At 40.5% G+C, this 27,431-nt stretch overlaps 1 protein-coding gene across 2 annotated transcripts; it reads left to right on the top strand.

Moving 5' to 3' along the window:
- The first annotated feature begins 441 nt into the window (after positions 1–441).
- Positions 442–27,431, top strand: sumf1.L (sulfatase modifying factor 1 L homeolog). 2 transcript variants are annotated; one of them, XR_001935389.2, is made up of 10 exons: positions 442–780; positions 6,285–6,458; positions 8,638–8,712; positions 14,635–14,717; positions 14,820–14,942; positions 16,198–16,312; positions 18,088–18,201; positions 20,996–21,055; positions 23,468–23,662; positions 27,196–27,296. XR_001935389.2 is itself a non-coding variant. In XM_018259008.2 (9 exons), the coding sequence occupies exons 1-9, from the start codon at positions 550–552 to the stop codon at positions 27,292–27,294; spliced, it is 1,074 nt and encodes a 357-aa protein (XP_018114497.1). In that variant the 5' UTR covers positions 443–549; the 3' UTR covers positions 27,295–27,431. The 2 variants fall into 2 exon arrangements, 1 of the variants encoding a protein (XP_018114497.1); XM_018259008.2 differs by lacking the exon at positions 23,468–23,662 and having other exon boundaries at positions 443–780; positions 27,196–27,431.

Here is a 27,431-nt window from a genome sequence, read left to right as displayed (position 1 = left end):
GTTCACTTTCACATAGTGATACTTTTAAAAAATCCCATAGAAATGAATGGAGAGTGGCGGAATTTCACTCTGGAGGACTGTGACCATCTCTAACTTCACTTTTTGATAAATATAACCTTTGGCTGGGGATGCTTGTGAGCAGGGGTGCTTCGCCAATGAGGCGAGTTGAGGCTGTCGCCTCAGGCGGCAGCGCCCCACTAGGTACCAGGGGCAGCAAAATTGCTGCTCCTGGTACTTTGAGAGCGAATTTCCGGGGGAGGGGGGGCAGCAGCAACTGCTGCTGCCTCAGGCAGCGGAGGGGCCAGGATCGCCCCTGCTTGTGAGGGAAAAGTACATATATTGTGTGATTTTTCTATTGAGTCGTTATTTTCAGTAAACTCCACCTCCATGAAGGCCCCTCCCCCGGGAGGTTAAATAAAATGCCCACTAGAACTAGAAAGTTGAACATGACGCTGCCCTGGTGGAATACTGTCAGTGTGACACAACATACACTATCGCCTAACTATAGAACTTGGAAGGTCAGGTGATTCGTCACATGACCCACTAAACATGGCGGCGTCCTGTCTGTCAGGCAGCTCCACTCTCCTGTTATTAGTTTTGTTGCTGTCACTGTTGGGACCAGGGAGGGTTTTAGCCGGGTGCGGGTGCGGCGATACCAGCCGAGGGGGTCACGCACATGGAGGAGGGTCGGAGAATTCGCACAGAGGGGCATCTTTCAAATACTCGCGGGAGGCCAATGAGCCGGAGCCTACAAAGAAAGAGACACAGGGACGGGAGCAGGTGAGTCCGAGATAAAAAAGGCAGAATGGGAATTAGCATTGGTCTGTCAGGTACATAGGACTGAGGCTTGTGGGAAAAATGGATTGACGGGCACAGCCTAGGGATCTGAATAGAGAAACAAACCATTCACATGGGGGTGGGAGAAATGTACAAGTTTCCCAAGGTCTAGTAAGTAACCTACAGCGATTAATTACCTTATATACGTGTGTCTGATCGTGCCCATCTGGTGATGTCAAAGCTAAGCATGGACGTCACTAAAGCTTCTATGTAGCACTACCTGCTGATTGGTTGCTATAGGTAACCACCGCCGCACCTCTGTGACATCCCCCATGGCATGTTATAATGGAATTATAGCAGACTTGAAATGTTACTTTTGTCAGGCCCGGATTTGTGGAAAGGCCACCAAGGCCCGGGCCTAGGGTGGCAGAATTTTATAGGGTGTAATGCTGCCCAACCACACCCACATTGGTTCAGAAACACTGGAGATGTGCAAGAGATACAATCCTTTTTTTTAAATTTCCCGTGCGCCAATCCCCATTGCTCCTGTCTCGATGATGAAAATTTGCACTAATAAAAGGGAGGGGGTGAGGGGGCAATGAACGTCAGCTGGCCTAGGGGTGCCCGCTATGTAAATCCAGCCCTGACTTTTGTGAACAGTTGGAGATTGGAAGGGATGCTATGAGAATGGTCACATGCATAAATGAAAACTATACCCCCCCAGGGGCGCTCCACCAATGAGGCGAGTTGAGCTACTCGCCTCAGACGACAGCACCTCCCCTGGTTGCCAAGGGCGGCAAAAATGCCGCTCCTGGTGACTAAGAGCCGAATTTCTGGTTTTCAACCCGGAAATTCAGCTCTTCTAATGCAGAGTGCAATTCCGCACATGGACCGCCCCTGCCCTCTCCGGCGCTCTAAAGGTGAGTGCCGTTGTGAGGGGCGGCAAAAGAAGGCCGCCTCAGACTGTATAATGGCTAGAATCGCCCCTGCCCCCCCCAAACAATGTAGGTCTCTATAAAAATATATTGATTAAAACAGCTCATGTGTAAAACCCTGCTTCATGTAAATAAACCATTTCCATCATAATATACCTTTTTAGTAGTATGTGCCATTGGGAAATCATAAATAGATAACTGCCATTTTAAAAAATAAGGGCCGCCCCTTGGGTTCCTACGATTCACGGTGCTCACAAAGAAAAACAAACAAACCAAACATGTTAGGTCACATGAGCCAATTAACAGATAGAGTTCTGTCTTTTGCGTCCACACTTCTTCCCTTTACAGTGAGAGCTGCAGTATTTCTGGTCAGCTGATCTCCGAGTCAGCCCAGAGACCATCACAGAATGGTGGTTCAAGGTAAGAGATGTAAAAGGGCAATATTTACAGATATCTATTCCAGTTTGGTAAGATTCTTTAATATGCCACTTTGTTTGATATAAACCATCTGTTGCTTAAGTATTCAATTTGGCAGTATAGTTTTCCTTTAAAAGCAAACCTCTTATTGGATGCAATGGGATGCTGAACCTGGACATACGTAGTTCCTTTTAGGTGTTTAAAATAAAAACCCAGGAGGAGATTTTGCCTAAATGGGGTATTGCCGTAAAGTTGTCCGATTGGTAAAACCCTTATGTTAATCATGGGCTATCTTGAGGGTCACCAACTTTTTTTTACCCGTGAACAGCATTCAGATGTAAAAAGACTTGGGAGGGAAAAAGTGGTGTAAAATGTGGGCTGTGATTGGCTATTTGGTAGTCCCTATGTGGACTGGCAGCCTACAGAAGGCTCTGTTTGGCAGTACATTTGGTTTTTATGCATCTCCTATAAGACTAGTCTTAAATAAACAAAGTGAGAGGGGGTATAACTACAGATGTCGGCCGAAAAATTGTAAGATGTACGATCGTTCGAATACCACTAACCGCACGATAATTTCGAAGGATTGGTCGAGCTTCCCTAAAATCGGTCATTCGGCAAGAAGAATCGTCGCATCTATGGGGAGCTTAATGTTCTGGAGATCCTATTAGATCACTGCTGTGAAGTTCTGAAATTCTCTCTCACATTGACCTATCTCTCACTGAGTTGGTTCTAATTTCAGGGCTGTATCCCATTTTAGCAAATGTGGAAACATAAGGTTACTGATATATTATCATTCTTAGTACAAAATTGATCCAGGAGCTGGATTGCATTACAAAGCCAGTTGACGTTTTTATTTAGCTTTTTTCGTATTGCGTAGAAGTTTAGCATAAGCAAAATGTTGAAGGTGCCTTTTGTTTTTCAACCTCAACTTACAACTGTAAAGCTGAAGCATATTTATTGGCACATATGCTGCAAACAGTACAAATGGCACAGTAGATGGTGGAAAAATGGGTATATTCATATGAACCTATCTGTGCGTAGGATAGATACAGATGTCATGTGCAGAAATACTTACTTGGAATGATGACTCAACAGGCTTGGTATGCTGAGACCAGAGAAGAAGTTAATTAGATCATTATTTTTAGGCAATTTTAGTGGGTGGCTAGACTACCCTCGAAGGAAGCAGTGACACACCATTGAGTTCATTATACACATTTTTCTGTCTTGTTCTGTTAAAATGACTGTGTAGTGTTACAGTTAAAAGGATACTGTCATGGGAAAACATGGTTTTTTTCAAAACACATCAGTTAATAGTGTTGCTCCAGCAGTCTTTTGCACTAAAATCCATTTTTCAAAAGAGTTAATTTTGAAATCTGACATGGGGCTGGACATATTGTCAGTTTCCCAGGAGCCCACAGTTATGTGACTTGTTCTCTGGCAAACTTCAGTCACTCTTTACTGCAAATGTGAGTGATCTAACCCACTCCCCCTCCCCAGCAGCCTAAAGCTGGCCATAGATGCAAAGATCCCAACGTTGGAATCCTCGAACGATCGGACTTCCCCATCTCCAGACCCGCCACTAACCTTTCAGATCAAATAAAGTAGAAAAAGAACAGATCAGCCGATGTTCTGCCCCTACAGCAATCGTACGAAAGTTATGTCCGACAAAAGCTAGTGACAGTCTCCCACTAAAAATTGTATGATCGGCAATGCAAGCAGAGATATTTTAGGCAGCCGACAGAAATCTTTTAACGTGGCCGATCGACCAAACGACCGATCTCCATGGGATGAAAAATGTCGGGACTCTCCACACACGGTCTGAAAATCATACGAATCGAGGATTCATACGATCAGATCTTTGCGTCTATGGCCAGCTTTAGGCTGCTGGGGGGGGAGGTAGGGGGTGAGATCACTCAAATTTGCAGTAAAGAGTGACTGTTGTTATCACATGACTGTGGGCTCCTGGGAAACTGACAACATGTCCAGCCCCATTTCAGCTTCCTGATGCAAGATAACAGCTGCCTGGTAGCACTAAATAGTAAAAACTTAGGTCCCACTGCAAATCCTTCAGTTACATTGAGTTGGAGAAACAACAGCCTGCCAGAAAGCAGTTCCATCCTAAAGTGTTGGCTCTTTCTGAAAGCACATGACCAGGCAAAATGACCTAGATGGCTGCTTATGCATCAATATTACAAAAAAATACACTTGCTGGTTCAGGAATGAAATTTTATATGGTAGTGAATTATTTGAAGTGTAATTTAGAAATAAAAACTACACCATAAACATCATGACATAATCCCTTTAAGCAGTTAACATAAAGACAACATATATTAATAAACTGTGGCTAGTGGATTGGCAGAATAACGACTCTGACTTCACAGCAATGTAGCACATACATTAGGAAAGCACAGCAGTTCAAGTCTTCTTGAAATAATATTGCATAGGTGACATTTTTTTGTGAGATAGTGGGATTTATTAGAGAAAGATCAGAGTTCAGTGTGACACATATATGAAAGATGGTTCTTGTTTTTTATGTTTATAAAGAAGTCCATTGTACAAATCTGCTTAGGTCATTGTGTTAAATTTGTAGAAGAATTATTCGTTTTAACTACAGCTGTAACCAGATCCATTAGATGTTAAAGGATAAGTAAACCTTTTTAAATAAGTGTGTAAAATTGATGAGAGTGCTATTCTAAGCACTTTTGTAATTTACATTCATTATTTATTTTGTTTTTATTCCAAGATACTAAGGGATACATGTACTGTTAATATGAATGAATTGTGTGACAACAGCGCCATCTGCTGGTCAGTTTCTGACCACCAAGTAGTCAAGGAAGTTGTCAGGAGGAAGAAAGAGGCTGCTCTGATGTTTTTTTGCTTAGGAAAGGTTTGAGAAAGGTTTCTATTTTTTTCCTAAGCAGAGCAGCCTCTTTCTTTCCCCTGACAACTTCCTTGACTACTTGGTGGTCAGAAACTGACCAGCAGATGGCGCTGTTGCAATAAAATTCATTTATAGTAACAGTACACATATCCCTTAATATCTTGGAATAAAAACAAAATAAATAATACATTACAAAAGTGCTTAGAATAGCCCCCTCATCAATTTTACACTCTTATTTTAAAGGTTTACTTATCCTTTAAACAAACCAGGCCATATTAAAGCACAGTACACAGAGTTTTTTTTATTCTTTATTTGATGTCAGTTTTCTTAAGAGGTGCTTTGCCTTTGAGTCCTGCACCAAAAAGTGTAACTTATAAAAATGACCTACAAACTGTTCACTATGGTTAGGTCTCATTCATCTCTTAAAGGAAAACTATACCCTCAAAATAAATACTTAAGCAACAGTTAATTTTAAATTAAGTGTCTTATTAAACAATCTTACCAAACTGGAATATATATTTAAGTAAATATTGCCCGTTTACATCTCTTACCTTGAACCACCATTTTGTGATGGTCTGTGTGTTGCTCAGAGATCACCTGACCAGAAATACTGCATCTCTAACTGTAACAGGAAGAAGTGTGGAAACAAAAGACACAACTCTGTCTGTCAATTGGCTCATGTGACCTAACAAGTATAGTTTGTTACTATGTTTGTGTGCACTGTGAATCCTACGATCCCAGGGGGCGGCCCTTATTTTTTAAAATGGCAATTTTCTATTTAGGATTACCCAATGGCACATACTACTAAAAAAGTAGATTATTCTGAAAATGTATTTGCATGCAGCGGGTTTTACATATGAGCTGTTTTATGCAATATATTTTTATAGAGACCTACATTGTATGGGGGGTATAGTTTTCCTTTAATAAACGTCATAACACAGTATTGAATGGGATTTTTATCTGAATGATGTAAAAGTGCTGGTGCATATATTGCTGATCTTTAACCAGAAATGGCTACTCCTTTTCAGAAGACAGAAAAATGAGTATTTTTATCTTAGTAAAAATTTTAATGTAGCCAATTATGCTTTATATTTATTTCTCACTTTGGTTGTATCTTTGTGAACTGGGCAGATATAAAGAAGTGCCTTGGTTCTAGAAGGGAGGTTGATTTTTAGGGCCCTGGGATTGGAATAACTGTTAGCAAGCTATTTGCTTTTATTGTTTTCTGAAAAAATGTGTATGCAAAACGACAATCTCTCTCTTTCTCCAACTAGATGGTTCTAATTCCCTCAGGGGTGTTCACTATGGGTACCGATGAGCCCGGTATACCGCAAGATGGGGAGAGTCCTGCTCGCAAGGTTCACCTGGATTCTTTCTACATGGATATGTATGAAGTTAGCAACTCAGAGTTTGAAAAGTTTGTGAAAGCGACAGGCCATGTAACAGAGGTGAGGATATTGCAGCTAATACGGGTTGTTCACCTTTGACTTAACTTTAAGTATGATGTAGAGAGGGATATTTTGATATTTTTCAATTGGTTTTCATTTTTTAGCATTTGTGGTTTTTGAGTTATTTAGCTTTTTATTCAGCAGCTCTCCAGTTTGCAATTTCGGCAACCTGGTTGCTAGGTTCTAAATTATCCTAGCAACCATGTATTACTTTCAATTAGAGCGGTGATCCCCAACCAGTAGCTTGTGAGCAACATGTTGCTTTCCAACCCCCTTTTTGAGTTATTTAGCTTTTTATTCAGCAGCTCTCCAGTTTGCAATTTCGGCAACCTGGTTGCTAGGTTCTAAATTACCCTAGCAACCATGTATTACTTTCAATTAGAGCAGTGATCCCCAACCAGTAGCTTGTGAGCAACATGTTGCTTTCCAACCCCTTGGATGTTGCTCCTAGTGGCCTCAAAGCAGGAGCTTATTTTTGAATTCCAGTCTTGAAGGCAAGTTTTGGTTGTATAAAAACCAGGTGCACTGCCATACAGAGTCTCAATGTAGGTTGACAATCCACATGGGGCTACTAAATGGCCAATCACAGCCCTTATTTGACACCCCAAGAACATTTTTCATGCTTGTGTTGCTCCCCAACTCCTTTTACTTCTGAATGTTGCTCAAGGGTTCAAAAGGTTGGGGATCCCTGAATTAGAGACTGGAAAATGAACAGAAGGTGCCTGAATAGAGAGATGAGTAATAAAAAGTAGCAATAACAATACATTTGTCGCCGTACAGATAGGGCACGCGACCCCCATTTGAAAGCTGGAAAGAGTGAGAAGAAAATGGCAAGTAATTCAAAAACTACAAAAAAACATATAATGACGAGCAATTGAAAAGTTGCTTAGAACTGGTCATTTTATACCAAAAGTTAACTTAAAGGTGAACCACCCCTTTAAACACACACACGCTTTTAAACCCTTTTAGCCAAATATGCTGTTCTTAAGTAATAGGAAATTTACAGGCTTTAACAATTATTGGAACAAAGACCTCAAAACCGTTGCTTTTAATGCATATGCAACCAATTCAAATTGGAGTTGAATATATCATTGAGGCAGAATTACTTAGGGGGTTATTTATCAAAGTCTGAATTTATCTCCATATTTTCTGCGAAAATCTGCTCGGGTTTTTTTACCCGAAAACTCAGAAAAATTTGGGGTATTGCACAAAACCCAGTGCACATCAAAAAATCATTGGGACTTCTCTCCCATTGACTTATATGCAACCTCGACAGGTCTGAGATACCGGATTTTCAGATTCTGATTTTTCCATCCTCTGGGTTTTATAAATTCCGAAATATTTGTGATTATTTAAAAGTTAGATTTTATTAAAAAAAAAAAAAAATCACAAATTTTTTGTGATTTTTGCATTCGGAGTTTAGTAAATAACCCCCTAAGTGTAACCTATTAATTTTGTCCATAGAGGCTAAGCAAAAAAGTTGGAATATGAAGAAGGTACATTTTTTTGTTTACAAGTGGAAAAGTTATGTCTGCTGGACTCAAACTGAAACATTATAACTTAGAAAGCATGTACAGTTCAGACACAATCTACTCATTTACAATATGCTAACTACAAAATTCACTGTGAAGGGCACTCCTCATCCTTGGAAGACAGCACCTGATTTTTGGTAAGCCATGCTCCTTTAAGAGCCAATGAATAAAGACTGTAAAGAACCTCCTCCCTTCCCCAAATATTGGATTCAGGTGATATTATCCATAGGGTTGCCACCTGCCCTGTATTTTACCGGCCTGGCTGGTATTTTACCGGCCTGGCTGGTAATTTACAGGGCTGGCCGGTAAAAATGATGGTTGATCTCATTGTTATTAATAGGGAAAAAAGGTAAATATATAGGAAGGCCGGTATTTTTTTCCAGAAAAGGTGGCAACCCTAATTATCCACCACATCTAAAGTGGCAGAGATTTGCCTGCTCAATCGCCTGCTTGTCATCATTTGCAGTTATTAACATTCCCCTTTTTTTAAATAACAAGGTTAAAAAACTTCAGTTCAACGCATACCTCTAGTTCTGCTACAGGGGGGCAGCTTTCTTGCAGCCAGTGTTCCCAAAAACAAAGAAACTAATCTTGCCATGCTATCATGGAATCGTTGGTCAGCTAATTCTTGCTTATCTCGTTTACAGGCGGAAACTTTTGGTGACTCGTTTGTATTTGAGGGATTGATAACTGAAGAAGTGAAAAGCACCATCCATCAAGCTGTGAGTTTACTTTATTAATGTACTGTTCCGTTGGTTTTGTGATAGCAACCGGGACTTGTTCTGGACATAAGAACACAAAGTAGATAATTCAAGTAAGACAGAATAACTACTAAGTCTAAATAATGCAGCTTCAAGTTTAATGTATATAGAGAAGTTGCTAAAGCATAAACGTCTGTACATTTGCAAATATAAAATCTGTGTTTCTGCTGGGTTTGTGGTGAGATCTCTGAAGATGCCTCTAATAGCTCCCCATTTTCTCTTTCTCTGAATCACAACGCCATGTCTCTGCTTCTGTCAGTTATCCTAACTTAGGGACCAACTCATGATATATAATAGAAATACATGGTATAATATATCTATCATGGTGCAATGCAGAGTAGTACAGATTTGCTGTATTCTGGCATAATTTTGATCTTCATACCTTAAGTCTACTAGAAAATAAGGTAAACCTTAAATAAATCCAATTAACTGGTTAACTGGTTTTGCTTCCAATAAGGCTATGGACAAACATGTGGAGAACCGCCGTTCGTCACTTCGTAAATACGCTAGTGGAAGCGCCACAGCCTAAACTCGAACCAGCTAGGGTATTTACGTATTGGGCTTTTTCTAAAAACCGCACTGAAACCGCGGCGGTTCCGCGGAGTCCATAGCATTAGGATTAATTATATCTCAGTTGGGATCAAGTACAAGGTATTGTTTTATTATTACAGAGAAAATACATTTTAAAAATTCGGATTATTCGATTATAATGGAGTCTATTGGAGATGTCCTCTTTGTAATTCAGATCTTTCTGGATAACGGGGTTCTGGATAACGGATCCCATACCTGTAATCAAATTCGCATCACAAGGCAGCTCAGAAACCAGTGTAGTCTGCATTATCGTTTAATAATCAGCCCTGTAGCATCAGCTTCTATGACAGATGAACCAGACGTCTGCCTTTAGCCTTCAGGCTTTAGCTCTCCTTTAAAATGAACTCTGTGCGAAATTTCCGTGTTCTGAAGGTGTTTGGATGATGGGTTTCTGCGACAATAGATCCCATACCTGTGTGTACAATCTTTTGTATATATTAAGCAAACTATACTGTTTTTTTTTTTTTTTTATAGTAGAGCATAGTGATCAAAATAACTATGTCCTAATAATTCTGATTAATCCCATACCTGTATTTGTATTAGCCTGTTTGTAGTTTAAGGGTCAGGGCACACGTTCTGATTCGGGGAGATTAGTCGCCCGACAATAAATCTCCTCTTCGGGGCGACTAATCTCCCCGAACTGCCTCTCGCCAGCTAGAATGTAAATCGATGCGGGATGGCACTCGGAGCACTTCGTTTTCTGAAGTCGCCCGAAGTTGCCTCACAAGGCAACTTGGGGCGACTTCGGAAAACGAAGCGCTCCAAGTACCATCCAATGGGGTCAGGGCACACGCTCAGATTTGGGGAGATTAGTTGTCCGTTGACAACTCTCCTCTTCTTTGGGGCGACTAATCTCCTCGAACTGCATCTCGCCGGCTAGAATGTAAATTGGCGGGAAAGCACTCAGAGCGCTTCGTTTTCTGAAGTTGCCTCACGAGGAAACTTCGGGCAACTTCGGAAACCGAAGCGTTCCGAGTGCCATTCAATGGGGTCAGGGAACACGCTCAGATTTGGGGAGATTAGTCGTCCGGCGACAAATTTTCTCTTCTTCGGGGCGACTAATCTCCTTGAACTGCCTCAGGCTGTCTAGAGTGTAAATCGCCTCCGGAAGGCAGTACGGGTAGAATAGTCGCCCTGAAGAGTAGAAGATTTGTCGCCGGGTGACTAATCTCCCCAAATCAGAGCGTGTGCCCTGACCCTTGATTGCAAAAATAGCAAACCATGCAAGAACCACTTAGGAACTTGCATTGGCTGACAGCACTTTCAAAGTCCTTTTATACGCAGGTATAGATCAAGAATGTTGGATGTTGGGGCGGTGTTGCGGCCAGGACTGGGAGGTTTCATGTTCAGGGCTGTGCAGTCGGTACATAAATCCTTTGACCCCCGACTCTTCATTTTATGGTACCTCCAACTCCTCTGTTTTTAAAGGAACAGTAACAACAAAAACTGAAAGTGTATCAAAATAATTAAAATATAATGTACTGTTGCTGTGCTAAAACTAGCTTGTTTACTTCAAAAAGCCTACTATAGTTTATATAAACAAGCTGCTGTGTAGCCATGGGGAAAAAAGACACAAGTTATGTTTTTGCACAAAACCGATAAGTCCTGTCCAATACAATGGTGTTTTAAATGTTATTTAACCTGTGCAAACACACACAGCTTTTACTAGTGCATGCTAACATATATATATTATTTGTTAATTACTTTAAAATGCTTTAATTTTTTGGTGTTACTGTGCCTTTAATATACTAATATATTATCCATGTTGACAGAAAGCAACCTACCAGCCATTTTATCACTGACAAAGCTCAAAAATATAAACCACATCCTTTGGTTATTCTAAACCAAAATCAAAGTTAAACTACATAAAGCAAAAACTATTGGAAAACCTAAAACTACTATATATTAATTGAACCCGGCATATAGCTGTAGAATAGCTGTTAAATATTATCCAAAAATTGCTTCTGCCATATCCTCCTTCATAGAAGTTCTTAAATCTGATTTGATTATTTTCACTGCTTGTATTTAAAGTTATTCGGAGTCGGTACATTTTTGGCGACTCCCAACTCCAGAGCTGTGGTCATGCGTCGCTAATTGATGTTGCCATTCCTGTCCCAAGACTGTATAGTGAATCATGCATCTGCCTCCTGTCTACTGTAGTCGGAAATCAGGGGCTTTTTAGATATTTTTAGGTTTTATTGATGATTACTCTGTGTAGTATGGCCATTGTTCTGCTGCCCTTTATAAAAAGCTCTCTGAATATGAAGCCCTCCTTTACATCCCCTGGCTGCCATGACAGCAGGATTGTGTTTCTATTCTATCCTTTGTAGCAACATCCGGTTTTTCAATAAAGCATCCATTTATTTATATGTATCATGAGACACTTCAAGGTGAATCTCTTTTCTGCCAGCCGCTGTGTGTTTCCTATTATAATACTGACAGGTCTGTCTGTGTCAGTCCGGGTGCAGAACCAGGCGTATTGAATACCATCTTTCCCTATAATTGGTGCTTTACGCAGTGATGTTATTCTGTGACTGTTAAAACTGGCAAAAGCTTTGTTGCACAATAATTATATTATGTAATAAAATCTGTATATAGCCTGAAATCAAAGAATTATTATTAAGAGTCTGACATTGGCTCTTTATCCCTATAGATCATTAAAGCATAACCTAATTTACCTGTACTAATTAAATAAAACTCTGTTTTAATATATTAATCAACCACATGGTTCTTCTGTTAAGTCTCTGGTGGAAGAGACTGAAGGGAAACTGTGGGAGGGGGTTTCTGATGGATTCATGGAAAAGCATCATCATTCAGTGGGGCAGGTGGCTAGCCTGAGTATGGACATTGCCATTTTGGGGGCAGATATTGACCATGGACAAACTCTAATTAATGGCATCACTAAGCAAATCAATTTGTGGACGTTAATCTGAGCAGGTGGCTAGCCGGAGTATGGACATTGCCATTTTGGGGGCAGATATTGACAATGGACAAACTCTAAATAATGGCATCACTAAGCAAATCAATTTGTGGACGTTAATCTGATTTTTTAAATAGATGGTTTCACCTTTGCCGCTTTGTAATCATGTAACCTTAACAAATCTATACAATCGTCAACCTTTATTTTATGTTTGTTCTCCAGCGGCATCTAGGGACCCAAGAGACAGGGCCATAGGGATAAAGGCAAACACTGGGGACTCAAGGTTAAGAAACGGGGCCATAGGGATAGAGGCAAACACTGGGGACCCAAGATTAAGAAATATGGCTAGAGGAAAATACTGGGGACCCAAGGTTAAGAAACAGGACCATAGTGATGGAGGCAAACACTGGGAACCCAAGATTAAGAAATATGGCTAGAGGAAAATACCGGGAACCCAAGGTTAAGAAACAGGACCATAGGGATAGAGGCAAACACTTGGAACCCATGGTTAAGAAACGGCCATAGGGATAGAGGCAAACAATGGGGACCCAAGCTTAAGAAACCGGGCCATAAGGATAGAGGCAAACACTGGGGACCCAAGCTTAATAAACAGGGCCATAGGGATAGAGGCAAACACTGGGGACCCAAGCTTAATAAACAGGGCCATAAAGATAGAGGCAGACACTGGGGACCCAAGCTTAAGAAACGGGGCCATAGGGATAGAGGCAGATACTGGGGACCCATGGTTAAGAAACAGGGCCATAGGCATAGAGGCAAAAACTGGGGACCCAAGATTAAGAAATATTTCTAGAAGAAAATACTGGGGACCCAAGGTTAAGAAACTGGGCCATAGGATGAGAGGCAAACACTGGGGACCCAACGTAAGGAAGGTTAAGAAAAGGTTAAGGACGGGCCGCATGGATAGAGACTCTCAATACAAATATGTTTTACGTTTTTATTTTTGTTTCTTAAATATATGCTCTGGGTTTGTTGGAATGGCTAGAATCGCCACCCACATTTCTGTGGTGGGTGTACCAGTGCAGGTGATTCCTTTAGAAATGAATGGGGTACATTTTGATGCCTTGCACGTGGAAACACGTGGATCGCAATACATGTTACTGCTGAACTAACAAAGGATCAGAGAAATCTACTGATGGGTAAAACAAGCTGTGCATCAACACCACCTTATATAAAGCTATTTAGCTTGTGGTTGGCAATGTCATTTTGCATCTTGCTAGCATGAAATACTTTACTCATAGCTTGGTTGAGAGAAAGCCTGCTATAGATTTACTGTAAATACAGACCTTTCTTCCGACTCTTGTCTTGCACCATGGCATCTGACAGCACTGTCCCTTACCATTTCACTGAATCTTCTCACGTTCATTGGCCACAAGCTGAGCTCAAAATACGTGGCCCACATCTCTCCGCTAATTATCATTTGTGCTAATTGGATGCAAAGCAATTATCAGACCGGTATTCTGATGGGAAATGTAAGAAAGAGTGGAGTGTTAAAGGGGACCTGTCACCCTAAGAAATAATTTCAAATTCTTTTCTATCATGTTAGTTGAGCAAAATAAACTTTACTTACACTGTATTTATTATTTAAATTTTGCTTCCTTCTGTTTTGGAATTATACAATCACAGCAAGCAGGCAGCTGCCATTTTGCGGACACAGTTATTAAGGAAAATTGTGTATCACCCCAAAATCTTGTGTATGAACCAGAATGAGGGACCTAATGTCCATGTGCAGTTCCGTACACAATTATAGAGCCTGAGGAGGGAAGGGGGAATGTGAGGAGAGCAGTGACATCTAGGAAGTGCTGAATGGAAAGTGAAAGTAATTGACTGCCCCTCCTCTATGCCACGGGCATAGAGGCGGGGCAGGTAATATTTGATTGACAGTTTAGATATTTAAACGCCTTTATAACAGGTATGGATGTTTTAATGAAAAAAAATTTTGGGGTTCCATATTTAATTTGGAAAGGACTTTCATTATGCAGTTTTTTATATGTAGGTGACAGGTCCACTTTAACCCTTTTGCAGTGGCTGTGCTGAAATACATTGCATCCTGGAAATGAATGACTATAAACCTTTCCTACACAGTCGTATTCACAAGTTGGCTGGGTGTGCTAAATATGGCACAGCTGTCACTTATAATGGAAATATTTGGGTGCGTGATTCACTTTGCTCCGACAGAAATGAGAGAAATGCATTTCAGGCCTGTAGTGAACATTCAGGCATGACAGTTTGACAGTTTGAGCCGAAGGGCATCTCACTCCTGATGTCACGTGATCGCGAGCAATTGTGACTAGGCCCCTTTAACACCTGAGAGGCCTTTGTAGGGTAGACGTTGACAAAATCTTTCTCCTTAGGTTGCTGCTGCGCCCTGGTGGCTTCCAGTGAAAGGTGCTGATTGGAGACACCCTGAAGGGCCTGACTCTAACATCTTAAACAGGTACAGTGTTTTCCCAGAATTCCATTGTAATCACTATTCCATACATACAATTGTCATCGGTGACTAGACGACTGTAACATTTCTTATCTTCTTCTGTTACAGGATGGATCATCCCATTCTCCATGTTTCCTGGAATGATGCTTCTGCTTTCTGCATCTGGGCAGGTAAACGCCTTCCAACTGAAGCTGAGTGGGAATACGCCTGCCGCGGGGGACTTGAGAACAGGTGACTTTTAATGGAAAATTGAGGATAGGCGTTTACCAGCTATCTGCCATGAAGTCCTTAAAAATGATACGGCATAGGTTCCAGTCCACAACATGTATGTGTTCTGGTTGTTTTTTTTTTCCTGACCAATTTTTCCTACCATGGTTAGTTCAGGGATCCCCAACCTTTAGAACCCACGAGCAACATTCAGAAGTAAAAGGAGTTGAGGAGCAACACAAGCATGAAAATGTTCCTGGAATGCCAAATAAGGGCTGTGATTGGCCATTAAGTAGCCCCTATGTGGATTGCCAACCTACATTGAGGCTCTGTTTGGCAGTACACCTGTTTTTTATGCAACCAAAACTTGCCCCCAAGACAGAAATTTAAAAATAAGCACCGGCATTGAGCTCATTGGGAGCAACATGTCACTCATGAGCTTCTAGGCTGGGGATCACTGGGTTAGTTTGTTAGTTGAGGAGGTTTCATGAGTCAGTATGATATGCTTGCTTTGCCTAATATTGTCACAGATAATATAAAGGTTGCTATACACAGAATCTGACTGATTGGCCTGCAGGCCGAACAGATGGCAATAGTATGGTCTCCTTTATGTTGCTATGTTTGTGCAATCCCCAAAAAACCCTCATATGACCTGAACACCAGGAAGTGAAAAGATGTGCCTACTATCCACTTCCTTCTCTGCAGATATGTAATGAGGAAGTAAAGAGTAGCCACAGCTTTTTTTCGCTTCCTTCTGTTCCGGATGGAATGTATGGCCTCCTTTATATTGATATGATTATGGAGAGCTGTGTTTCACAGTATGGTCCCATGTATTAATAATGCTTGCCCTAAAATTATTCTATGCACAGACAAGTCTAGTTCAAAACTAAATAAAGCCGTTGTTTCCACCAATGTCATATGCATCTAACAAACCATGATGATTAGAGGCTAATTGTCTCCCAGTAACATATCCTTCTGGATTCTCATCTGAAGATGCGTCACTTACTGACTCGGCAGATTTCTGATAACCTAAAAATATATTTTTTGCGCACAGTAGTTTCCATAACAACCGAAAGGTGCAAACAAGCAATACATGTAAGGCATTTAATCATCTTTTTGGAAAGACATTGGACTAGAATGGTAAATGTAATTATCAGAAATAACTGTTCATGTGGAAAGAGGAAGGGGAAACCTAGAGTATGTGCAGTAGGGCTGTCGGTCACAAAATAAGTGCTTGTCACTGTATTCTGATCTGCTTCCCCTACTATAATTTTGAAAGGATTTTTCCATGGGGGAACAAGCTGGAACCAAAGGGACAACATTATGCGAATGTCTGGCAGGGGGATTTTCCAACCCAAAACACTGGAGAGGATGGTTATGTGCAGACTTCACCTGTAAGTGACTTATTATGCAAATATGCTCTGTCCTGAGCCAGTGGACTCTTTATACCTTTATGGTGCTGGCACCTGTTCAGTTAAAGAAGAACAAAAGCTTAACTAAAGAAGTAGGGCACAAATGTTGTACATTATGTTTTGGGTTTAAGTACCAGCCCAAGGCAGCCACAGCCCTTTAGCAGTAAAGATCTGTGTCTCCAAAGATGCCCCAGTAGCTCCCCATCTTCTTTTCTGCTGATTCACTGCACATGCTCTGTGCTACTGTCACTTACCGAGACTTTAAGCATCAGATTATATGACAGACGAACCTAATTTTCTACTTGACGATTTGGGACAATCCCTAAGCTTAGCTTCTCAACAACTGCTCAAAGCACACTGAGCATGTGCAGGTCGCTGACACAAAATCCAAGATGGGAAACTCCTCTGATAACTTTGAAGTCCTGGATCATTACTACTATAGAGATGCTGAACCAATCAACAAGTACAGTATATACAATATAGCATTTCTAGCCATATATTTGAAGGGTTTAGATCTCATTTAAGGAGGTTTTATCTTATTATGCATAAATTACTCCTGGTTTTTATTGTTGGTATGCAGCTTTGGTTTTTACCTGTGCTATATTGGGGCCTAGTCAGCTGTAGGACCATCCGTGGGCCATCTTAGCCCCCCAGCCTGCCAACAGATTTCTGACTGGAAGAGCAAGTTATACAAACTAAAATTGCATAGTGCAGACATAGTGCTTACCTATATGTAAGTGAAGGGATATTGGGAAGGAACAATCCATACATGTAATATGTATAACTCCATTAGCCATATTCTACTGACACTCATCCCAGCCTGGTTTGCTACCCCTATTTACTGACTATTCTCTTATTTATAATCCATGTTGACTTAGTACTACACACTTTGACAGAAAACCAAATAATCTACAGTTTCTTTTACTTTGCTCACTTTCTGAGCAGGTCTCTAACTGTGGCAGGACCCAGAGCAAAATAGGCTTTGTGGTGCCTTTGTATTTTTATATGTCCATCCCATTGAAGGAAAAGTTAAAGGTTAAAACTAAGTAAGCTTTATCAGAAAGGTTTATATGAATACACCAGTAAAACTTCAAAGTAATGCTGCTCAGAGTCCTCCGTCAAAAGAAACACCGCATTTCTTTCATTCTATTGTGTACACATGGGCTTCTGTATCAGACTTCCTGTTTTCAGCTTAAACCTCCAGGGCTAGGGCTTGAGCATGCTCAGTTTGCTCTTCTTTCCCCTTCCCTGTTGTAATCTGAGCCCAGAGCTATGAGTGAGCAGGGAGAGACCCAGGCAGGAAGTGATGTCACACCAATATGGCAGCTGCTATCCTAAACAAACAGAGACCGTGTCTAGAGCCGTTTACTGAGGTATGGGAAATCATTCTAAGCGTTATAGCTTGCACAGTTGTGGCTAATCTATTGGCAATAAACTGACTTGGTAGCTTTCCTTCTCCTTCAACTGTTAAACTGAAACTCCCAGACAGGATTAGAAGGGGCAGTCATGAAATGACTTGACCAGGGTATGTTTGTGGCACTCAGAATGCTCTGATCTCTCCATTTTTAATGGCAGGAAGTGCCACAGATCCTTTGTTTCTTTTAACTAGTAGCACTGATGCAAGCGATTGACTCGGCCTGCAATTTCTCCCTTCTATTCTTCAGTGTAGCCGAAAGGTATTTGGTTTATAGCCTTGATCATAACTGCCTAAAATAGTATGTGTGATCAGGGACTCAAGATTTATATTCTCTCTGCAGGTAACTGCTTTCCCAGCCAATGGTTATGGTCTATATAACATGGTGGGAAATGCTTGGGAGTGGACATCTGATTGGTGGGACACTCATCATACAGCAGATGAGGTTCACAACCCGGTGAGTATTCTACTGTAGAAAGAATGGTTTCCATTGCCACAATAATGCCAGTGTGAAAGGATATCATTCCCTTCATAGAGTTAAGTCTGTGCAGCCTTGAGAATGATAACATCTACAGTCACTTCCCTTATGATGTGGCCTTTTAACAGCCCTTGGTATCAAATGTTTGCTCTCATCTGTGCTTCTATCCTGAGAAAATGAAGACTTCCACAGGGCTCAGGGTTTTAGGTTGGTACAATGGAGACTTTTTTTTTTTTTTTTTTAAAAGGCTCTTTAAACCATTCTTTGTGTGGGAGCCGTAGAAACAATGTGTCTGAATCACTAATTATTGTTGAGAATCCTCTCTGCCCCCTCATTTCCTCATACTGTGCAATCTCTATTCAGAGCTATTGCCAGCAGCTGCATAAAGCCTTCTCCTTTTGTCCTTAGATTTCCTTAACCTTTTCAGTTCCGCGGGGGCATTGTTACTTGCCCAGATTACCTGCCGCAAATGTTACTTGTAGCTCATATAGCTCATATAACCTGCCATTAAAAATAACCCAGAAAAGAAACAGTAGAACGTAACAGCAGCCATTCATTCAGTTTAGTTGTTGACTATTTTAAGACTTGGAAATCGGTTAATTCCAACATAAAAGGGACCTCGCATATTAATCCCATGGGGCATACGACTTCAGTGCATCTGGAGCTTTGCACACTTTATAGAATCCAGGACAAAACATGAAAGTGTTTTAAAGTAATGAAAATATCATGAAATATTGCCCTGCACTGGTAAAACGGATCCGTTTGTTTCAGAAACACTACTATAGTTAAATTACTATTGTTAAACAAGATGCTGTGTAGTAATGGCTTAATAAATTGAAAAAAAGTCTATATGGCACAGGTTAAATAGTGGATAACAGATAACACCATTATGTTCTACAGAGCTTATCTGCTGTGTAACCTGAGCCTTTTCTCCTTTGAATGGCTGCCCCATTGCTACACAGCATCTTATTTATATAAACAATAGTAGTGTTTCTGAAGCAAACACACCAGTTTTACCAGTGCAGGGCAACACTGCATTATATATTTAAATAGGGATGCACAGAATCCACTATTTTGGATTCAGCCGAACCCCCGAATCCTTTGCGAAAGATTCGGCCGAATACCGAACTGGATCCTAATTTGCATATGCAAATTAGGGGTGGGAAGGGGGGAAACATATTTTACTTCCTTGTTTTGTGACAGTCACGTGATTTCCCTCCCCACCCCTAATTTGCATATGCAAATTCGGTTCGGCCAGGCAGAAGGATTCATTCGAATCCTGCTGAAAAAGGCCGAATCCTGGATTCGGTGCATCCCTGTATTTAAAACCCTTTCATTTTTTGAGGTTACTGTTCCTTTAACAACTACCATAGGCAGTCAATAAGTACAAGGCACCCCCGTGGCTTGAATCCATTGGTCCCTCCTACCATGCGTGTCTTAATGACATGAATGATAGGGGGGTTCAAGTAGATGCTCATGGACCACCCTAGAGTACCCCTCCTGAATACGCACATTGCACTCTGTTATGGAGCACAAAGGCCAATGCCTATAAACTCTAACCTCTTGGGTAATGCTAAGTGCAAAAACGAAAGGGATGCCCACTTGTCACCCCAACCCTTCATGGTTTTTGCCAAACACAGGCAGCACAATATTCTTCAAAGAGGTGCACATCTTTACACTCCATTTTGGATGGTCACATATGACTTTGTGTCCAGCCATCATAAATGGGGCATAAAGCTCTTAAAATCACAAATCTGGTCTGTAAAAATAACAAACAGGGGAACCTGTCAACAGTGTACAGAAATCTGGAATTGAACAGGCTGCTTTTGATGTGACTATCCGGCCCTGTCTGGTACAGTTATTAGCCCTATCTCAACCTCGGCTACATAATATACACTCCCAATGCCAACACACTCATAAGCCACTGGTATTAAAAGTTTAAACCATTTTTTTTCATACCCATTTATTTATTTACTTATTTATTTTTATGGTAGAACCAGCATATCTGCTTAAAGTGGACCTGTCACCCAGACACACAAAATCTGTCAGAAAAGTCCTTTTCAAATTAAACATGAAATCCAATTTCTGTTTTTTATTAAAGCATTGATAGCTGTTGTAAGCTCATTTAAAAATCTCAGATGTCAATCAAATATTGTCTGCCCCTCCTCTATGCCTTAGGCATAGAGGCGGGGCAGACAATTACTTTCACTTTCCATTCAGCACTTGCTGGATGTCACTGCTCTCCCCACATTCCCCCGTTCTCTTCACCATTTAATCGTGTAGCCAGGGCATGGGGATGGACATTGGGTCCCCCATTCTGGAGCACAAACAAGATTCTGAGATGATACAAGGCTTGCCTTAATAACAATGTCCACAAAATGGCTCCTGCCTGCTTGCTATAATATGAATTCCCAGACTGAAGGAAACAAGATTCAAATAATTTATATAGTGTAATAAAAAGTTCATTTTGTGATAAAATAGGATTTGGAATAATTATTTTGGGTGACTGGTCCCCTTTAACTGTCCTTGACATCAGGCTTGGAAATATACCCCAGTAACGAGCCTGGGCCAAATGTAAACCAGCTGAAAAGCATTCTGGAAGTTAGAATAGATTTAATTGGTTCTGTATTCATTTCCAAGTACAAACCTTGCAAATTTATTTGTGTGTCTCTTTATTTGTAAATATATAGTTTAATTTCAAAGAAATATTGTCAAATTTAGGCCATTGACTGGGATAACTGAGTTGCTATACTAGCTGTGTTTCACTTTGCAGAAAGGACCTTCTACGGGAAATGATAGAGTGAAGAAAGGAGGCTCCTACATGTGCCATGAGGTGAGTATCAACTGACCAATCCTACTGGATATCACGGAGCTGTTGTGAAGAACCATGCAAAATGCTTTGGATGCTGGGGGTTGTAGATTGAAATCGCACGACTGAAATATTCAAATGTATCCCCATACCTATCATTTACTACAAACCAACATGCTAAAGCTAAATCTTAATGGTTTCCTGTGCTTATCCAAAATGAGAGCTTGTCAAAACAACTGGAAGGATTTGGACTGTGTTCCTGCAGCACTGACCCTAATGTTTATTACAGTAGAAATGAAATGGCATTCATTGAAGTGGATAATGCAAAGGAGGGGGGAGGGCTTACCCATGCATCTGTCCACAAGCAACAAGCTCAGAAATCGCTCATGTGTGGTTCTAATTCCATCAACGGGAGGAAAAAAAAAATCTATACTCCTTTTGATAGTTGAACCTTACATCTGCTTTATCTCTGCATGCCCAGATGTCGCAATGATTGTTAGATTTTCGTGTGATTTAAAAAAAGGACTTGGGGATCCTAATGTACCTATTGCTTTGATCCTATATAGTAGTAGGGAACAATATGGAACAGATAAAGCAGAGGCAAGAGTATAAGGGAGTCTGGTCAAGTAATGTGTATCAGGGTGTAGCGTCCTGCGCGGAACCAATTTGTTAAACCCGGACCTGCAACCCACATACTTACCCGCTTGCACCCGCTACCCAAACCGCAAGTACCTTATCCGCGGCCCGCTGACCATCGAAAAACAGGAAGTGCTGACGTTGTAAACCGGAAGTGACATCATTAGAAGTAGGCGTGATCAGAAAAAAAAGGAGTATAACTCTCTATTGAGAAGACCCGCAAACCCGGAGAACCACTGACCCACGTCTATACCCGTTCCCAAAACTTCTACCTGCAACCCGCAGGATACCGCAGGTTTTTGAGGGTGACCTGCAAGTACCCGACCCGCTGCAAAACTCTATCAGGGTGTATATCATGGTTGTATTTGATATAGGTGCTACAGTGAGTTGAATATATCTTTAAAGGGGTAGTTCACCTTTAAATTAACTTTTGGTATGATGTAGAGAGTGATATTCTGAGACAATTTGCAATTGGTTTTCATTTTTTATTATTTGTGGTTTTTGAGTTATTTAGCTTTTTATTCAGCAGCTCTCCAGTTTGCAATTTCAGCAATCTGGTTGCTAGATCCAAATTACCCTAGCAACAATGTGTTGATTTGAATGAGAGACTGTAATGTGAATAGGAGAGGCCTGAAGAGAAAAATGAGTAATACGATAGCAATAACAATACATTTTGTAGCCTTACAGAGCATTTGTTTTTAGATCGGGTCAGTGACCCCCATTTGAAAGCTGGAAAGAGTCAGAAGAAGAAGGCAAATAATTCAAAAGCTTTAAAAAAAATGAAGGCTTAAAGTTAGCCATTTTATAATATACTAAAGGTGAACCATCCATTTATTAATACATCATTTTAATGATGATTGCATGTACTCACTGGTTAGATAATTCTAAAGTGAATTTTTGGGGGTTACTTCTGAGCTGGTCGTCCATTTACCATGCAATACCCTATGTATTTCTCTGAAGAGCTGAAAACTGCTGGTCAACAAAAGGCTTTTGGATTTGAATAGGCTTTTTTGGATAGGCTTTTGGATTTGGATAGGCTGTTGGATTTGGATAGGCTTTTTTGGATAGGATTTTGGTTTAGTCGCATAGATAGACTTTGGATTCTGCGCAATCGATAGGCCTTGGATTCCGCGCCTGCGATTAAGGATCGAGTTGTATTTTCCATGTTTTCAAGGTTATTTTTGGGTCACAAAATGTTAAAAAAAGATGATTCTTATACACTGACCCTGGAAAGAGCTAAAATCCAAAGTACACCATGTAAAACCTGTCGAGGTCATGTAGGAGTCAATGGCAGAGGTCCCTGGAACCATGTGAAGATGTTAACAGCCTTCGTGATGTTCCAGTTTTATTCAGTAGGTTTCACTCGAAAACATGAGCGAAAAAGGTTTTTTTTTTTCTGGTTGTTAACCCCGAACTCCCTGAATTTAGTTTTTTTTTTCCATTCGAGTCTTTTCTTAAATTAGAAACCGTTCGAGTTGTAAAATTCGACCTTTGATAATTAACCCCTTTAAAATAACAAGTGTAACTGGGTAATGGTCCAGCTATATTGTTTGCTGTGCATCTCTATCATTCATGCCTGTAATTTAGTGAGGCAGCAGCAATTTCCTCTTTGGAACATTGGGAAGTAAACACAAGATGGGGAGATGTGTGAGGAGACAGATAAATGACAGTACACAGCACAGCCCCGGGGAGCTCCTATAGAAGACATTCTTGTGCCGACTTGCAGATCATCTGACAGCGCGCAGTTAATTTTAGCTTTTTAATCACTACCCTGCTTCATTTCTATTCCTGCCCCAATAGGAAAATGACTACATCAGCTCTCTTCCAGTCTGATACTGTTCAATTGCTCCGACAGACAAAGAGCTTAACATGGGATGTCACACGGCCCAGAGCTTGAACTACAGCTGCTGAGGATGAGGAAAGTTGCAGTTCATGAAAGCAGGTTGCATTGTTAAATTAACCCCAGCACCCATTTCCAAACTGAATGGGATGGAGGTAAACTAGTATAGCCGTTCCTCCGAATGTACTTGCATCTCTGTCTGTAGAATTATAGCTCTGATAGTACTGCAGCTTTTAGACAAGAGGAGAGTCTCATCTTCTGCAAGGGCAATTTCAGATGTTTAGTGTGTTTCCACTATTAGATATGCTTGGTAAAGAAAAAAAACAGGATAGGTAAACCTTTAAAATAAGTTAAAGTAGAAAATTGATCTGAGTTCTATAGACTATTTATATGAATTTGTTACAACAGGGCCACCTGCTGGTCAGTTTCAGACTGTAGCCCTGTCGAGGAAGAAAGAAGACTTATTCATCATCATCAATATCGGAACAGCCCTCATATTTTAAGTTCCTAGACTGGAATACAGTCAGAAGCTGTAGGTGTAGCACTGTTGTAGCAAAATTCATTATATTAGCAGATTTTCCCCTTCATATCTTGGAAAAATAACAAAAGAAATGTGCTTAGAGTACCACTGATCAATTTTACATGAACGTATTTAAAGGTTTTACATATCTTTTTAAAGGCAAGGTAAGCCCTCCAAATAAATGAATGTAAAATAATCATAGTCAGCGGCGTAAGTATAGAGAAAGCTAACCCTGCGGCTACAGGGAGGCCCAGGAAGTATACAGGTCCCACGAGGCCCTAATTCATATACAATTTCAATAAATATTGGTAAAATAAGTCAAGCTCTAGACATTTTGGGATCCTGAAAAATAATTTGCTGCTGGGCCCAATAATACAGGTAGGGGATCCGTCATCCGGAAACCTGTCACCCAGAAAGTTCCAAGTTATGGAATGGCCTTCTCCCATACACTTCATTTAATTCAAATAATCCAAATTTCTTTAAAATGATTTCCTTTTTCTCTGTAATAATAAAACAGTACCTTGTACTTGATCCCAACTAAGATATAAATAATCCTTATGGAAAGCAAAACCTGCTTATGGGGTTTGTTTAATGTTTACATAATTTTTTAGTAGACTTAAGGTATGAAAATCCAAATTACAGAAAGATCCATTATCTGGAAAACCCCAGGTCCGGAGCATTCTGGATAACAGGTCCCATACCTGTATCTAGTTATACCACTGACTGATCATAGTGTTTTTGCATTTCACAGTATTTATGCAGCCGGCAAAATGAATTTAAAACGGCAGTACTAACTGTAGATAGGGAAGCACCAAATCCAGGATTGAGTTCCGGATTCAGCCAAGATTTGGCTTTTTTCAGCAGGATTCGGTCAAACCAAATCTGACTCAAAAAAAATCACGTGACTTTTCATCACACAAACGAGGAATTGAAAAATGTCTTAACCCTGTGCTGCGCATGCAGTTCTCTCCCCCCCCCAATTTACATATGCAAATTAGGGTTTGGATTCTGTTAGGTATTCAGCTGAATCTTGAAATAGAGGATTGAGGGCATCCCCCCCTACCTGTAGTTTATTCCTGCTAACTGGACACGGTTGCTAAGAAATTGTGAGTAAGGATGGACGAATTTGACCCGTTTCGCTTCTCCAAAAATTCACCGCCGCAATGCATTTAAAGTCTACGGGCGACAATTTTTTTTTTTTGACGCCTAACATTTTTTTTTTTTCTCCCAGTGGAGTCTATGGGCGTCATTTCTGAGGCGAAACTCTGTGAAAAAATTCGCTCATTCCCAAAGGGTAATTCTCTTACAAGCTCGGCTTACAACTGACCAGATAAACCCAAGATGATTCTTCTCGGCTCATTAAATTCATTTTCTGAGCAGAACAACATCACAAGAATTTCCTTCCCCTCCCCCATTTGTCCACTTTAGGGTAAGGGCACACCTGGCAATTCGGGGAGACTAATAGTCTCTTCTTTGGGGCGTCAATCTCCCGAACGGCTTCCCCCTACAGTAGAGATGTCCACTGGAAAGAGAGTTCGCTAGAGTAAAACTGCTGGATTTATAACCTTCACAGATTCTGCAGTAAATCCAAAGCACTGACCAAAAACCGGTATATTGGATGATATAAACTTTTATTTTAAGAAATCTCCTAAAATATATTTTATAAATGAGCATTGGGGCAGCAAATGCTTCTGAGGGAATAAAGGTTAATGAAGCTCCCTACTGGGATAATTTAATGCCAAATAGGACTGATTGATTTGGAAAGTAATAATAACCTGCACCATCTGCTCCTTTTTATTTAAAAAAATATATATTATAAGTTCATTGGTGTTTTCAGTTGTCCTTACACTGAGGGTCCCAAGTGAATGACAGGATGGATGATAAATAATAGCAGCCTCAGCTCGGGGCACTCTTCTGAATATGTTTGCAATTTACATTTCAGTTTTTACACTGCTAATATAGTGAGTTTGAAATAGCAGCACCACCTGCAGACGGCAGGAACTTTTTCAAATTGTTTGACTTCTGAATCTTTCCAGCTTTCGAACAGGGGGTCACTGACCCCATATAAAACAAATACTGTAAAGCTACAGATGTATTGCTATTGCCACTTTTTGTTACTCATCTTTCTATTCAGCCGTCTCCTATTCATATTCCAGTCTCTCATTCAAACCACTGCATGGTTGCTGGGGTTATTTGGACCCTAGTAACCAGTAACTAGTAACCAGAGCAGCCATTTTTTTTTTTTTTTTTTACTCTATCTAAGCTGAAAAGTACACCTTCTGCGCTGGATATAGTGTTTATCATTCATTATAAAGGAACCATTCAGTGTAAAAATAAAAACTGGATAAATAGATTGTATGAGCAAAATAAAATGATATATATATATATATATATATATATATATATATATATATATATATATATATATATATATATATATATAGTTAGCCAAAAATGTAATGTATAAAGGCTGGAGTGACTGGATGTGTAACATAAATAGCCAGAACACTACTTCCTGCTTTTCAGCTCTCTAACTCTGAGTAAGTCAGTGACTTGAAGGGGAGCCATGTGGGTCATAACTGTTCAGTGAGTTTGCAATTGATCCTTAGCATGCAGCTCAGATTCAAAAGCAACAGTTATGATCCATGTGGCCCCCATCAGGTCACTGATTGGTTACTGCCTGGTAACCAATCAGTGGAAACCAAGAGAGCTGAAAAGCAGGAAGTAGTGTTCTGGCTATTATGTTAGACATCCAATCACTCCAGCCTTTATACATTACATTTTTGGCTAACTATATTAGAAACGTTTTATTTTGCACGTACTATCTACAGTATTTGGCCAGTTTTTATATTGAATAATTCCTTTAATGTTAACTGCCCCTTTAATCGCTGCTGATTAAACGTCTCCAGCCATTCCTTTGGTAAAGTCGATTTGTGTTAGATTCCCCGAGAGCCTTACTGTCCTGAGAGCACAAACAGCAGTAATTGGAACTCCATAACCCTCTTTATTTCTATCTGAATGACTTGATCTTGTGGGTTGAGGGGTTTAGAACAAGTTTGACATTTCCAAGAAGAAAATCTATTTCTGTATGAGGAAGTGGGTAACGCTGAGCTGTACAGCTGCAGCTATGATTGGCCGGCACACCCTCTCATTGCTCCTTGCTTTCAGTCCTATTGCTACAGGTATCGCTGTGCTGCTCGAAGTCAGAATACACCCGACAGCTCGGCCTCCAACCTGGGATTCCGCTGTGTGGCGCCGGCTCCGTGACCTGTAACACGACAAGCAGGAGCAATAGGGAACTCCCAGACCTCGTGAAATCCATCATTCCAATTACATTCCTTGAGTTTCATATGAAGAATGAACAGCAAATCAGTTTTTAGTAATAAAAATATTTTTGTAATTGA

The sequence above is a fragment of the Xenopus laevis genome, chromosome 4L (assembly GCF_017654675.1).
Source record: "Xenopus laevis strain J_2021 chromosome 4L, Xenopus_laevis_v10.1, whole genome shotgun sequence".
Taxonomy (NCBI): domain Eukaryota; kingdom Metazoa; phylum Chordata; class Amphibia; order Anura; family Pipidae; genus Xenopus; species Xenopus laevis.
This window is presented reverse-complemented; position numbering and strand designations above follow the sequence as displayed.

Coding starts and splice junctions, on each gene's coding strand:
- sumf1.L (XM_018259008.2), top strand. CDS start 550: ATGGCGGCGTCCTGTCTGTCAGGCAGCTCCACTCTCCTGTTATTAGTT. Junction 781..6,284: donor AGACACAGGGACGGGAGCAG/GTGAGTCCGAGA, acceptor TTCTCCAACTAG/ATGGTTCTAATTCCCTCAGG. Junction 14,718..14,819: donor GACTCTAACATCTTAAACAG/GTACAGTGTTTT, acceptor CTTCTGTTACAG/GATGGATCATCCCATTCTCC.